The following is a 12759-nucleotide window of genomic DNA, read 5'->3' as shown; positions in this document are numbered from 1 at the left end:
GTGTTATAACATTTTCATTTTCCAGCTTAGTTTGTAATTTCCATTTCTACAGTCATTTATCAATCAGAAAATTGACCCAAAATATTTCTGCTTCTAGATCACCACAAAAATCTATCATTTTAACTTAATTTCCAATATACATTGTCAATCAAAATTGTCTAAGACAAACAAAGTTGTCGACAAGATCTTGTATTGTTCCGGATGAGAGCCTTTTCGTTTCGGATAGTAACTCAGAAAAGGTGTCTCCCCGACTCTTTTTTTTTTTTTGGTTCCGTGACGAGTTAAATTTAGAGTGTTTTTCCAAAGAATTATTCATTTCCTGTTCTTTTCTTTTGGGATTCAATACGTATATTGATACAAAGCAAAACAACAAATCATCTATATGAACACACAGTGATGTCCAGATTTACATCTGCAGCAACTTGACTTCCCAAATGAAGAAACTACTGATACGAGGAAAATGTACATAATTAACACCTTGAGGACAAAAAATCATCCAATGATCACTTCATTTCAGAGTAAACTAGATTTTCATCACAATCGAGCAGGCTCAGTCAAATAATTGACAACCCTGTTCAAAAAGTTCAGGCCAAAAACAGTCTCTTCGCAGTTGACTTTTACTTTAGTGTCCAGCAGTTCGGAGCATCTACCTTCAAGAGTAATAGTAATTAAACATGGGATTGAGTTGCTTAATATCTCACCACTGAACCTAAGCCTTACACCTGATGCATCATCGAGGTTGGTACCAACAGGCATGTCCACGGATAGAAGAAAAAGATTGGAATTACTAAGCACCTTCAAAGCCAAAGTTTCACAGATTACAAGGAAGTTGTCCTTTGCTAAGGGGCTTTCAAGCTTGTTAAGTTCTTCAATATGGTCAATGAAAGTACACCTGTAGCAAATTATAGGAAAATCGTCACAAGAGAATTCTAGAACAAAGAGTGTAAAGCCCACAAAACAAGTTGTGGAGAACTTCAAACTTCCATTTACACATCTTAAAACTAATATTTCTCAGATTTCCTCTTTGTAGAGGGTGTTTACTTTCTTTCCCATTTGTAAGGTTCAAGAACCGGGGCATCCACACACAATTCAAGAACAGAGAATCACCATCATTTTCCATAAATGGGGTGAAATGGCATATCTCAGTTTATTTACCCCTAATAAAGTATCAGCAGATCCGCAAATAACACAATTGGATCTGCCAATTTGGTTTGATAAAAGCAACAAACTCTTGGCCTCTCAACAAAGACATGAGACACAACAATAACAAACCGAACATCAAGGGTTCAAACAACTGACCTCCTTATATATTCAAACATTCCAGGCAGCTGAGATTCCTTGATTGAGAACATATTGATTTCCATAGGAAGAGGTTTTACAAAATACCCAATATCAGGTCTCAACTTCACAGGATACTTCTTGCCATTGCACCATAAAAGCAGCTTAAGGGGTAACAGATGATGGTGGAACCGGACCTGAAGGGTTCTCTGCATAACCTGCCCTCGCTCCAGCTTAGCAATTTCTTCCATTGGAACTAGAGTCGGCACATCATTAACAGACATCTTGGAACTACAAACAAAGATGAACAAGTGCAAGAGCCCTCACCAACTTGAAGAAAGAGTAAGATGCCATAGCATGACTAAACAGAACGACCGTACTGCCAAAGTTATCATATTACTAAAAATCAAAGACAACGACAGCAGATGAACAGAACAGAACGTTTCATAGCAACAGAGAAGAATAGGAAATTAATTAAGACAAAAATGCACCCTATACACTATCAATCGTATTATATGAATAACTGACCATTCAGGAAACTGGGGGCCAGGTATTGAGATGTTCCAATTATCCATTTCAATAAACTAGAGACGGATTATGTATTTACATTTCTGTAATGGTCTCAGCTAGCTCTATGATAATATCTACTTTTCTCGTTGAGCATTTCACTGAATGCCTGAAGAGCAGTGAAACACTAAACTCCTGGCCACTAGTTCATATAGCAACAAGAGGAACTGAAAAAAAGTTTTCTGGATGAGAAAGAAAACCTTCACAATGGACAGCATAACTTAAAGAACTATCTTATCATTACATCTAGGAAAAGGTTGACTGACAAAAGAAATATGCAAAAGGACATGCTCTCAAACAACCATTATTCACCATAAGAATCAGTATTATTTTGACCAACAAAGTAAATATTGAAAATTGCAAAGCACAACAATAACCTCTCATCTGATGTCAGCACTTGATCTGAAGATTCTACCCTCATGCTAGAAACCTCTTCGATCAACTGTAAATTTGACATAGCTTCCACTGAATTGTTGGTAAATGTGACCTGAATACAAACAAGCAGAGGAGATATGCTTGACACCTCTGATGAAAATATGTATTCCACACTCAAGCCATTTCCATTTGCAGGATCTAACAAAGTGTAGGACTTAGGTTTCACTCTGCTACTAATATCTCCAATTGAAATTCTGGCCAATGATTGACAGACATTATTTAATTCTACCGGATTGTGGGTAGAACCAGGATTGTCATCCAACCAGGATTCAAGAGATTTTATCGACATTAATTCCCCAAGATCATTGGAGTCAAAATTTTGATAAAACCCTGGTCCCAACTGATTCCCATGAGCATTGCCACTGTCAGAAAGATGAATCAGTGGACCAGCATGCTCATCATCATCACTCACAGACCCACTCCTGTGGCTACCGTGAGTTCCACTTGAACCAGTTTTAGAATCTTGAGAATTGTAACCAGATGTGCTTTCTTCATTTAGTGATCCAGATACCGAGTTAGCATCATCAGTTTCATATGATTCACTTTGGGTGGCTCTATTCCCTGGTGGTTTCATACCTATTACCATATTGGATTCGTGAGTAGTATCATTGCAGATCAAACTTAATGGCTGTGGGAGAGGTTCATATCCTGGAGCAGCATGAAGAACCATCTGTGAAAGAGATCCAGGAAGATAAAACCGATAAGCTAATGGTTCTGAAGGGATGGGTTTTGTTTCTCTCCCAAATAAATGTCCTGCAAGTACAGGCAATGTGCTGTCAGGAGTTGATTCTTCCAACTCATGAGTGCCTTTGTAGTGAGATAAGAGTTTCTGTAGAAGACGTCCACGGTCACGGATATCATAGTTCAAGTCACATTTAGCTAGTTCAAGTACATAGTTCAAGAGTGTCTTGAAGGTTGATAGTGCTTCCCCTTCTGCATGTAATAAGACCTGAAAAAAATCGAAGCCTATTGTTGATTAAATGAGACAAGGTTCCTGAAATAATCAACTCGAGGTTAAGAAATTCAGCCATTGATTAATCAAAGGAAATTATTTCATAAAAATACCAAATCAGTTACATATTTGGATAGCATCTCTTTCTCAAAGAATACACGAGTCTGCAACATCTTATCTTTATACTTTTGAGGAACCCTCTGACAAATCTATGAGCAGAATAAGTTCAATATGTAAACTCACAAAGGTATGTCAGGTTACACAATTTTTAGCAATCATATTTTATGACAAATTAACTCATATTACAGAGAGCTTTGAAAGTACAGCCAACCTCATAACAAAGATACTCTAATAATCATCTTTAGTTTGTCAAAAGGATGCATGTCATTTATTGATTTTGTTGGATGCTTATGAAGATAAACAAACACCATAACACGTCCTGCAAATAACAGAATCCACATCTCATATCAATCTCTCCCTCAGTAGATACTGGAGTAACTAAATCTAGCACAAATCGAACCATCACCGATAGTGGAGATGATGCTCCTACAATGTCAGTTGTGCTTCATAATAGCAATTAACGCGATTAAACAGTAAGGTCACCTTCTCTGCTGTTTGATTTTAGATTCATTTTTTGTCTAAACAATGAAAAGTACAGACATAGGCAAATATTCCGATCAGGCCAAGAACATCAATCGAATATAATTATGAGAAAAGAAGATTTCCCAGAGTTAAAAGTACAATTAAGATAACTGCAAAATTATCCATCCAAAAACATTCGAACTAGAGGCTCATTGAAGAAAAACAAATATATTTGTAGTGCTCTACCTTGACCATCGCATTAAGAATCTGGAGCTTCGTTTCAAGTGCTTCAGAAGAAAAAGTCCAGGCAAAATACTTGAGAACTGTGGGTAACACCTTTGGAATTATATGTCCCATGGAGTTATACTCGCCCAACATCCAAATAATCATTGCACGTGCACTTGGTACACGGATAGAATCCAACTTACTAGCCAAATGAACAATCACCTTTATCAAAACAAGTGAGTGAGTGAGTAAATTCTGTGTCAAAGATTGTTGTATATACTTCTTTTTTTTCTTTCTGGGTTTTTGACAAGTATGTTAACCATTATATGCAGGGAGAACATAAAATGACGCATGTAGCACCTATCTTAAGCAATGTGTAAGTAGAAAAAGAAGAAGAAGCAAGGTGAAAGTAAATTGTTACAACTTATACACCAGAAACAGATCTTATTAAAATGACATTTCTGCAAGTCTTGCATTTAGTAAGTATCAATTATATCTCTGAATTTTGATAACCTGCAATACATCCACAGGTCGCTTAGTGATGTATTGCAGCAGGATTCAATTCCTGCTCAACCCAAACTGAACAGTCAACTTATCATGCAATTTCAAAGGTTGATGTTTGTGCCAGGGAGTAGACTTTGGCACGTGATGGAGAATGGTCTGTTCAAGTCAAAAGAAGTCGAATTTGAATAACTTGCAATTGAAATGATTTCTTGCTTCCAAAAAAATAAAACCTGAGAATTGGGAACAAGAATGGTCGCTGTCTATTTCTCTATACTTGACTTAGCCACATGTTTGTCTGCTTCCCCACATTTTTCAGGTTTTTGGCTAGCGCCCTGGGCTGGTTCTAGCATGACATCATATAATGGCGCTACGTTTTACTTTTGTACTCTTTGTATCTGTTTGATGCCAGTACTGAAACACCTTCATTAAAAAAATGGGATGAAGGATAATTGGTAGCTCATGTTTTTTCTGTAATTAATTGGTAGCTCATGTTGCCATCTCAAAATAAAAGTAACATAGATTTTACGTGTAAAGTTTCAACTCATGGCTCAGCTAAAAAACGGAATTTCCACATTTCTGGTGGTAATCACTGCAGGCTCCTTTAGCGGTGTTCTCTAAACTATAAATATTTTGTTTAATAAATGTGTCTAAGTTACAATTAGAGCTCAAATTCAAAAATTCCATGTCAGAAAATTTTAACAGTGCATTAAATTTCTGCAGCACGTCTTTTGAAGTGTACATGAGAGAGGTGGCAAGACAAGTCCATTAGCACCTTCTTCTCCAAAGGAAAGTGAACATGCAACGTTACCTGTTAAAACCAGAGAGGATCCAAGATTTGGAGGTTCCGGGGGCCACTTTACTGTAAAGTTAGCGTATTAATTATATGATTCAAATAGAGTAAACATTTGATCAGTTTGATCAACTTCTGTTTGCAGTTCGGGTTATTTGTCTTCAATACATAGATACATATTATTCCAAATATTATTTAGAAAGGTTCGTGTTTAGACTGGTACATCAACTCAAGCTTACAAGCATAATTTCTATAATACAAAAAAATTATTTTCTAAATCAGCATGAATATAAAATAACATGTAAAATTCAAGATAAGAGACGTAAACAGAAATGAAGCTGGGGCAACAGGAAAAGATTATTAAAATTTTGATGAAGAGAGAGGAGAAGATAAAGAAAGAAAAATGATACGAATCCATAGAAGATAAATAGAACTTGTTCGTTTGATTTCCACTTGTAGTGAACGAGTGAGCTTGCATTTGTAAAGTATAATACCAAAAGTTCCCGTGAAGAAAAAAACAGAAAGAAAAAATGGTCAAAGAAATATACTAAAATGTTTTTAGAAGAGTAGCAACAAGGATTCGGACTGGTTTTCCTTGGGAGGAAAACATAGGGTTTAGCCACTGGCACCGTGGACCATCTTGATACGCCGGAGCCAAGTTTTATATTTATAACATTTCTTATACATATATATAGAGAGAGCTTAAACCGAGGTAAAAAATCCTCCCCTGGACAAAAGACTCCTAAGATAATAATAAGTCTGCCTTGTACCTAAAGCAACACTAATGAAACACTGTATATAATATATATTCTTCTGTTCCAATTTGTGTGACAGTATTCGACTCCTTATGGATTTTAAAGTAAAAAAAGGGGAGACTTTTGAGATTTGTGGTCTTAAACATGTCATTGCTCATTATATTTGTGTGGCTATAAGACTTCTAAAACTTGTGGTCTTAAACATACCATAACATTTGTGTCTATAAAAACTTCTCATTACAGGAAAAATGAGAAGTTTATAGTTAAATGTTTTCAAATATAAAAATGTCAAATTCTTTTTGGAACGGACAAATAAGGAAATAGTGTCATGTACACTTAACGGAGGAAGTATTTGTTACCAGATCAAGAAAATTCCTAAAATATCATTATTAACAGGTAACAAAATGATAACGATTGACTAGAAATTGTAAAATGTGCAAATTTGTCGAGTTAGTAAAGCAACTCACTTTATCATGACTTGAGTGTTCATGTTTTATGATTGTTTTGATGGAATTTATTGCTTGAATCAGAATAATTGCTTCTTCATCCATTGATGCTATGTCCACATCTGAAATTTCTGCATGTGTCCATGATCACTTAAAAAACTGAAACTAAATAAATGAAGAAATGAAGCTCAGAATTACAAAAAACAAAAGCTCTCCTATAGATTCCATAGACAGAAGATATTTTTACCAGATGAAGTCAGAACTAAAAGCCCTTCCAAACATATGCTTGCAATATTTGGAAGTCGTTGGGCACATAAGCCAATAGCAGCAACAGCGTCTGCAGCAAACCTTCTGTCTGGATCTTTAATATAATCCTAGAAATGACTGACCAATTAGAACCAACTTGCATGACTAAAGGCGAAGTTAACACGTGACTGTAAAGAGATTGAAAACCCCAATGTGCAAGCAACTAAATTGCAACATAAGAAAAATCATAAAATGCACACGTACTCCCTTTTTTGTTGATAAAGAATAAACCAAACATTACATTCAGTGGCATATAAAAAAGGAGAGAAAGGTGCTTTACAGGATTCATGACTGTATGAAGCTGAGTTTGGTTAGTCTATAACATCTCAAATAGATCAAGACAATCACTATGGTTTGAAAAATGCACATAAATTTAGATAAAAAAGTGTACCTGGAACTCATTAAAAATAGGTGAAATTGATGAATCTGTCGCAATTAAAGATAGTATGTCAAGCTTCAGAGCTTTCACTGGATATGGATCAGTAGAGCTCACGAAGAAGTCTTCGAAATGGGAAACAAACAAGGTAGGCATTGCTTTAGCGAACACTTGAATGTTACAGAGTACCTGCATCAACCAACGAATTATATATACACCAAAAGTAGGTAACGTATTGTAGATGGCAGCAAAGTTGGGTTATAGAGTCTTCACAAAAACAAAGTTTTGATTGCAGCAAAATAATGCGGTCATAGTTTATTAAGGAAGACAAAGTCCAAAAGAACAGTCCCTAAGGGGTCGTTTGGTATGAGGGAGAAGAGTCAATAATCCAGGGATAAAATGCAGGATTCTTTATCCTGCATTTGTTTAGGGGTATTAATTAGTCCCGGGATTATTTATCCCACATATACTATAATGATGGGATAAATTATTCCATATATATGGTGGGATAACTTATCCCGTGGGATATCCCAAACCATGGGATAACTTTAGTTATCCCATCCCACATACCAAACAACCCTAACGATCTAACTAACTCATCTCACTAGCTAGTAATTTACTGGAGAATTCGAACTTTCTTAAACCATGACCAAAAATTTCGCTAACTTGTGAATTCCAGTGGAGAAGAGTTCTAATCCAGTTCCAAGAAACACTTTTTCCACAACCTAAACTGTGGATAACATCATTGAAGCACCCAAGATTTGTAGGCCGAACAAAATGTGAAAAAGACTTTAACCAAGTAAACTTCCGGGCAAAGAAATTAATTGGCAGATGTGATTTGGTGGCTGAATTTAGGAAAGCAGCAACTTGACCATCAGCACTTTGTTACAAGTCAGTGAGTGACTGTCACTACTATTTAAGCATCAAATATGAACGTTCAACTAGAAATATCAGTCTACATGACAAGAAAAGTGAGAAATCACAAAAAGGTCATGGGAGCAACCCACTGCCCTTGAGTTGTCAGCCTACCTTCCCAAACGCATATTCCTCTTCCTCCAACCTCTAAGTCACGCTCTACCAGCAACAGAATGACATTGTTTCTTTTCACACTCTTTTTAGGGAGCATAGAACTCCAGCAGCACCTCGTGAAATTAGGAAGTGGAGATAGTCAAAATATTTCCACATGTGCCTTTGCCTCATCGAAAGGTTAACACAGCGCAAGGTGATTTTAAGCAATTACAAGCAAGAGAATTTTGAGTACTGTACAATGTTTTAACCTCTCGTGAAATTTATATTGCCATGTTTGTTTCAATCTACAATACCGTTTTAACTGAATACAAACTCATCAATGCTTGAATTCCCATAGAAGGTCATATGCATTGCAGATGACAAACTCCTATAGGAACTGTCCAAGAAGTTAACAGAGGATAAATGTTATGTTGTCAATGCTTAAATAACTAAAACGCCACCTGTCAGCGTTTGTTGTCCATCACTCTAGCCTAAAAAGTTCAATAGCTCCTGAGACATATAACCAAGTATATAAGAATCAGTTTTGACTCAAACTATTGGAAGACAGAATTACCACGTATTTTGAGGCATCGGATGATCTCAACAGAAACAACAAAGGCTTAACAATTCTTTTTAATTCTTCTTTTGGTGCCATAATCCAGTGCACTCCAGCAGCAGCAAGTACCACTGCACTATTTTGACTCCACAGTAGAGGTAAAGTACACTGTAGCAGGATCTTCACATCATCGTTACTTTTTGCGGATGTAAAGTCTGATAAGTCCCTGAAAGAAAAAGCTCTTTCGGAACATGGTCGGGATAAATACTTATCTGGTCCTTCAAGATAACTCCTGGATACCATTTCTGCTATCTCAGATTCACAAACTACCCTCCCAATGTCATTGGTTCTCTCTTTGATTCCAAAATAGGTTTCAGATCCTTCCTTTTCTGAATCAGAATTCTCTGGAGAATGGAAAGCCACCATCAAGGATTCTTTAACAAGCCCATGCCTAGCAATACTATACCGTATAAGGATCCCTATCAAAACAATCTGACCCCATTCTTCCACATCAGGGAGAGTCTCGCACAGCCTTCTATAATTTTTTGCAATTAGAGAGAAATTATTAGGACATATAGAAGCAAATGCAGCAGCAGCAGCTCCAACTACTCCAGGAGCGTTGTCATTCAGAAGAATCCCAACAAGCTGCAAAACATAACAGTAGATGCAGTAGAAGTCAAATTCAGGAATAATGAAATCCAGTTGCTTGTTTTTTTGGTTTGCTTGTATGACATGAGCATGATTGATGCCACGATTGCAGTTTATTTGTAGAAAACACATGGCAACAGAGAGGAAAATACGAAAAATCAAAATTGAGTAAAGTTCTTTTTTTGTTTTGGTGAGAACAGAAGGCCCCAAACCACTGTCAAAAGTGAAATTGAATCATATTTAAACAGCTTTAGCTATTGTATAAGTCAGAAGTCTACTTTTCAGGACAATTCAAGAGAATGGCTTAGCTTAGCAACAGATCTGTTATGATATTTAGATAAATGATTAGAGCAGTTCTTTCCTGTATAAGTTACAAGGACATGATTACTTAAAAGCTACAAACCTACCTCTTCAATAGTACTAATATTCTCCTCCAAACGCAAATCATGCAACTTTGGGAGTGCATTAGCAGCACACTTCCTAACATATACTGATGGATCTCTTGCACATCTTCCCACAGCTACAAGAACAAGGGGTGCAATCACATGAAGGCGAATTCCTGCCATTGTACGAAGTGCCCACGCCCTTACCAATGGATTAGGATCTCCCAAATCCTTCTGGAAACAGTTAATTGAAAGCAATGCTTCATTTGGACGCCTAAAACATAAATAAGAGAATAAGGTTATTTTTTTCCTCATGTTATTGTAATCTCATTAAAAAAAATTGGTGTCATACTTTTCAGCATAATGCAGGAGGTACAAGTAGACCAGTTTCTTGACTTCCATTGATTGTGAAGCCACATTTTTCACCACCTACAGTGCAGTAATGAAACAAACTTCAATAGAAGTTCAGAATTTGATAAGAAAATAAAATTGTGAGAAACCTGAGGGAAGAAATTGGAGATGTTGCAGCCTTGGGCAATGAGAGCAAGTAATCTCTTGAGGGCTTCACATTTTTCGGAGTCGAATTTGCTGTCGAGAAGGGGAGCAATATTGACATCATCAGGATCATCGTAGAGGTGGGCATCCGTGCCGATGCGGAACATCAAACTTGAGGCTTTGCTCAGTGAATCTGCCGTCGCGCCAAACTGTGTGAACATTTTCTAACTCTAATCTGATCCACTCTTCAGCTTCAGCTTCAGCGATTCAAATCCGACTATCACCAGTTTAGCGACTGATGTCTTTCGCATTCTGGGTTTAGCCTAAGTTATTATTGCAACTTTAGGTGCACAATTGGGAAAATGAGCAAAAAAAAAATGTGAACAAGTTTCTATTTAAAAAAAAAAGGATAAGTGGGTTCCTTTTATTTTTCTTTATTTTTTTATTTTTAACATTAATAAAAGGAATAAAATAATAACATCTTTCGAAATTATCTGGACAACTTCTTGGACAACTTCTACGGTTGCTTGGACAACTTCTACAGTTGTCAAGCGACTAAAGAAGTTGTCCCGACAACTAAAGAAATTGTCCCGACAACTACGACAGTTGTTGGACTAAAGTTAAAAATTCAAAGTTTGGGAATATTATTTGTCACTTGTACCTAATTTTAAAGACTTGAAGGACTCATGCCTAATTAACAAACTAGTTTGTCCCTACTACTCTTCAATCCCGAGTACAGAAGTAGACCTGTATCTTATTTATTTCATATTATTTGATGAAATGAACAATGAAATGATGAAACCCTAGAAGGGTTAAGTAAGAGTGTGAAACACACTAAATGGCCAAGTGCATTGGCATATGATGAAATGAACATTCACGTAAAATGGGGTGAGTAATTATGAAGAGCAAATGTGCTAATGTTAATGAATGTGGTGACAACATTATACGAGGCTAATGTAAAAGATGAGATCAATCTCAAATGAGCCTAAGTAAATGTTACCAAAACGTACTCACCTCTGAGAGTGTAAAGTTAATGAAGAGACCAGTCTCTATGAACACTCTAATGAAAGTATTGAGATTAACACACTTAATACTAATGATGAGATGAGAAATCATCTATTGAGCTATTATGTCCTCATACTAGAAGACAACTTCCATGACGTATGAGTTGAATGTAATGGAACTTTATACTGAGCACCGATAGACTAGCTATGAGCGGTGATGCCTTCTTTCGGGAAGGGCGGAGGTTCACGTAACTCTCATGAGATGAGACTGTCCGGCATGCCGGGTATGCGTCTCCTTATATCTCCTAGTCTTCGAACCTATACTGCCAATATAGGGATCTGGCGGGGTTCAATTCCTATGTACGCTAGCATGTTTTGGGTCACTTCGGCCGGTGATTCCACCTCTTTTCGGTGTGGGGTTTCATGACACTGGATTTCATGATGCTCACATGACCTATGTCGGTTTAAAGTTAAAGTTCCCCATGAATGAATGAGGCCTGCCTCAAATGATGCACATAATGAAATGAATGATACCAAAGGTGTTAGGATAGGATAATCAAGAGGTGAGCTAGACTTAAGTAATGACACTAGGTAATTCTTGATCATTGCACAGCGAACCCGATGAAAGTCTTAAACTACATCCTAGGTATAACTGGTGTTTTCACTAGCCTATGAATGAAATGAAATGAAGTACGTATGAATGAATGAAGCAGACTCTGTGTTTGCTAAAGAAGGCTCCCTAGTTGAGGTCTCATATGTTGAACCCTCATTTTTGGGAAGTCTTGATTTAAAGTCCATGATTCCAAGGTCTCATGGTATATGAACGAATGATATGAAAAATGTTATCTGATATATGCAATATGTTATGTGCTATGTGCAAGATGTTATGTGTTGTATGCAATATGATAAGTATGATGATGCATGTTACTCTCATGGCATGACTTTGCTAATCCAAATTTGGAAAGCTCACTAACTTTCCTAATCCTAATTTGGCAAGTCCACTGACTTGACTTTCCATAATCATGTTTTTAGGAAAGAGCTGTTCTTAATCATGCATGTCCTTGGTGTGTGATTGTATATACCCATACTTAGTACAAGGGTGTACTAATCCCGTACAACTGTACAATTTTAGGTGCAGGCACAGGTGGACGCTAGAGCTACAGGTTGACGCTGAAACTATCCGGACGTGAAACATTCATCTGGACTTGGTAGGCCCTCATGCTTTCGAGGATGCTTGCCCATTATATTCTAGCTTAGTTATAGGATTGAGCTAGTGGAGTATGTTCCACTAGCGTTTCTTTCCTCTTTTGTTCAGACATTGTATTGGTGCCATTTTGGCAAGTATACATTTAATTCTATATTAAACTATTTCTTTCATTTGATGATCTTAATGTTAGATGGTTGATGGTGAACAATTATGAATCTAATAGATTGATTAGTATGTATGTT

General features: G+C 36.7%; 1 protein-coding gene across 2 annotated transcripts; it reads right to left on the bottom strand.

The window, feature by feature from the left end:
• Positions 1–349: 349 nt before the first annotated feature.
• LOC107023297 (AP3-complex subunit beta-A) lies at positions 350–10679 on the bottom strand. Of its 2 annotated transcripts, none has more exons than XM_015223944.2 (11): positions 10312–10679; positions 10164–10240; positions 9836–10085; positions 8799–9425; positions 7232–7405; positions 6782–6908; positions 6556–6665; positions 4061–4261; positions 2223–3229; positions 1300–1569; positions 350–892 (listed from the first exon to the last, which is right to left on the bottom strand). In XM_015223944.2, the coding sequence occupies exons 1-11, from the start codon at positions 10525–10527 to the stop codon at positions 535–537; spliced, it is 3417 nt and encodes a 1138-aa protein (XP_015079430.1). In that variant the 5' UTR covers positions 10528–10679; the 3' UTR covers positions 350–534. The 2 variants fall into 2 exon arrangements, with proteins under 2 accessions (XP_015079430.1, XP_015079431.1); XM_015223945.2 differs by having other exon boundaries at positions 6556–6656.
• Between the last annotated feature and the right edge of the window lie 2080 nt (positions 10680–12759).

Source organism: Solanum pennellii, chromosome 6, assembly GCF_001406875.1.
Source record: "Solanum pennellii chromosome 6, SPENNV200".
Lineage (NCBI taxonomy): Eukaryota > Viridiplantae > Streptophyta > Magnoliopsida > Solanales > Solanaceae > Solanum > Solanum pennellii.
Note: the sequence above shows the minus strand (reverse complement) of the source record. Positions and strands in the feature narration are given on the sequence as shown.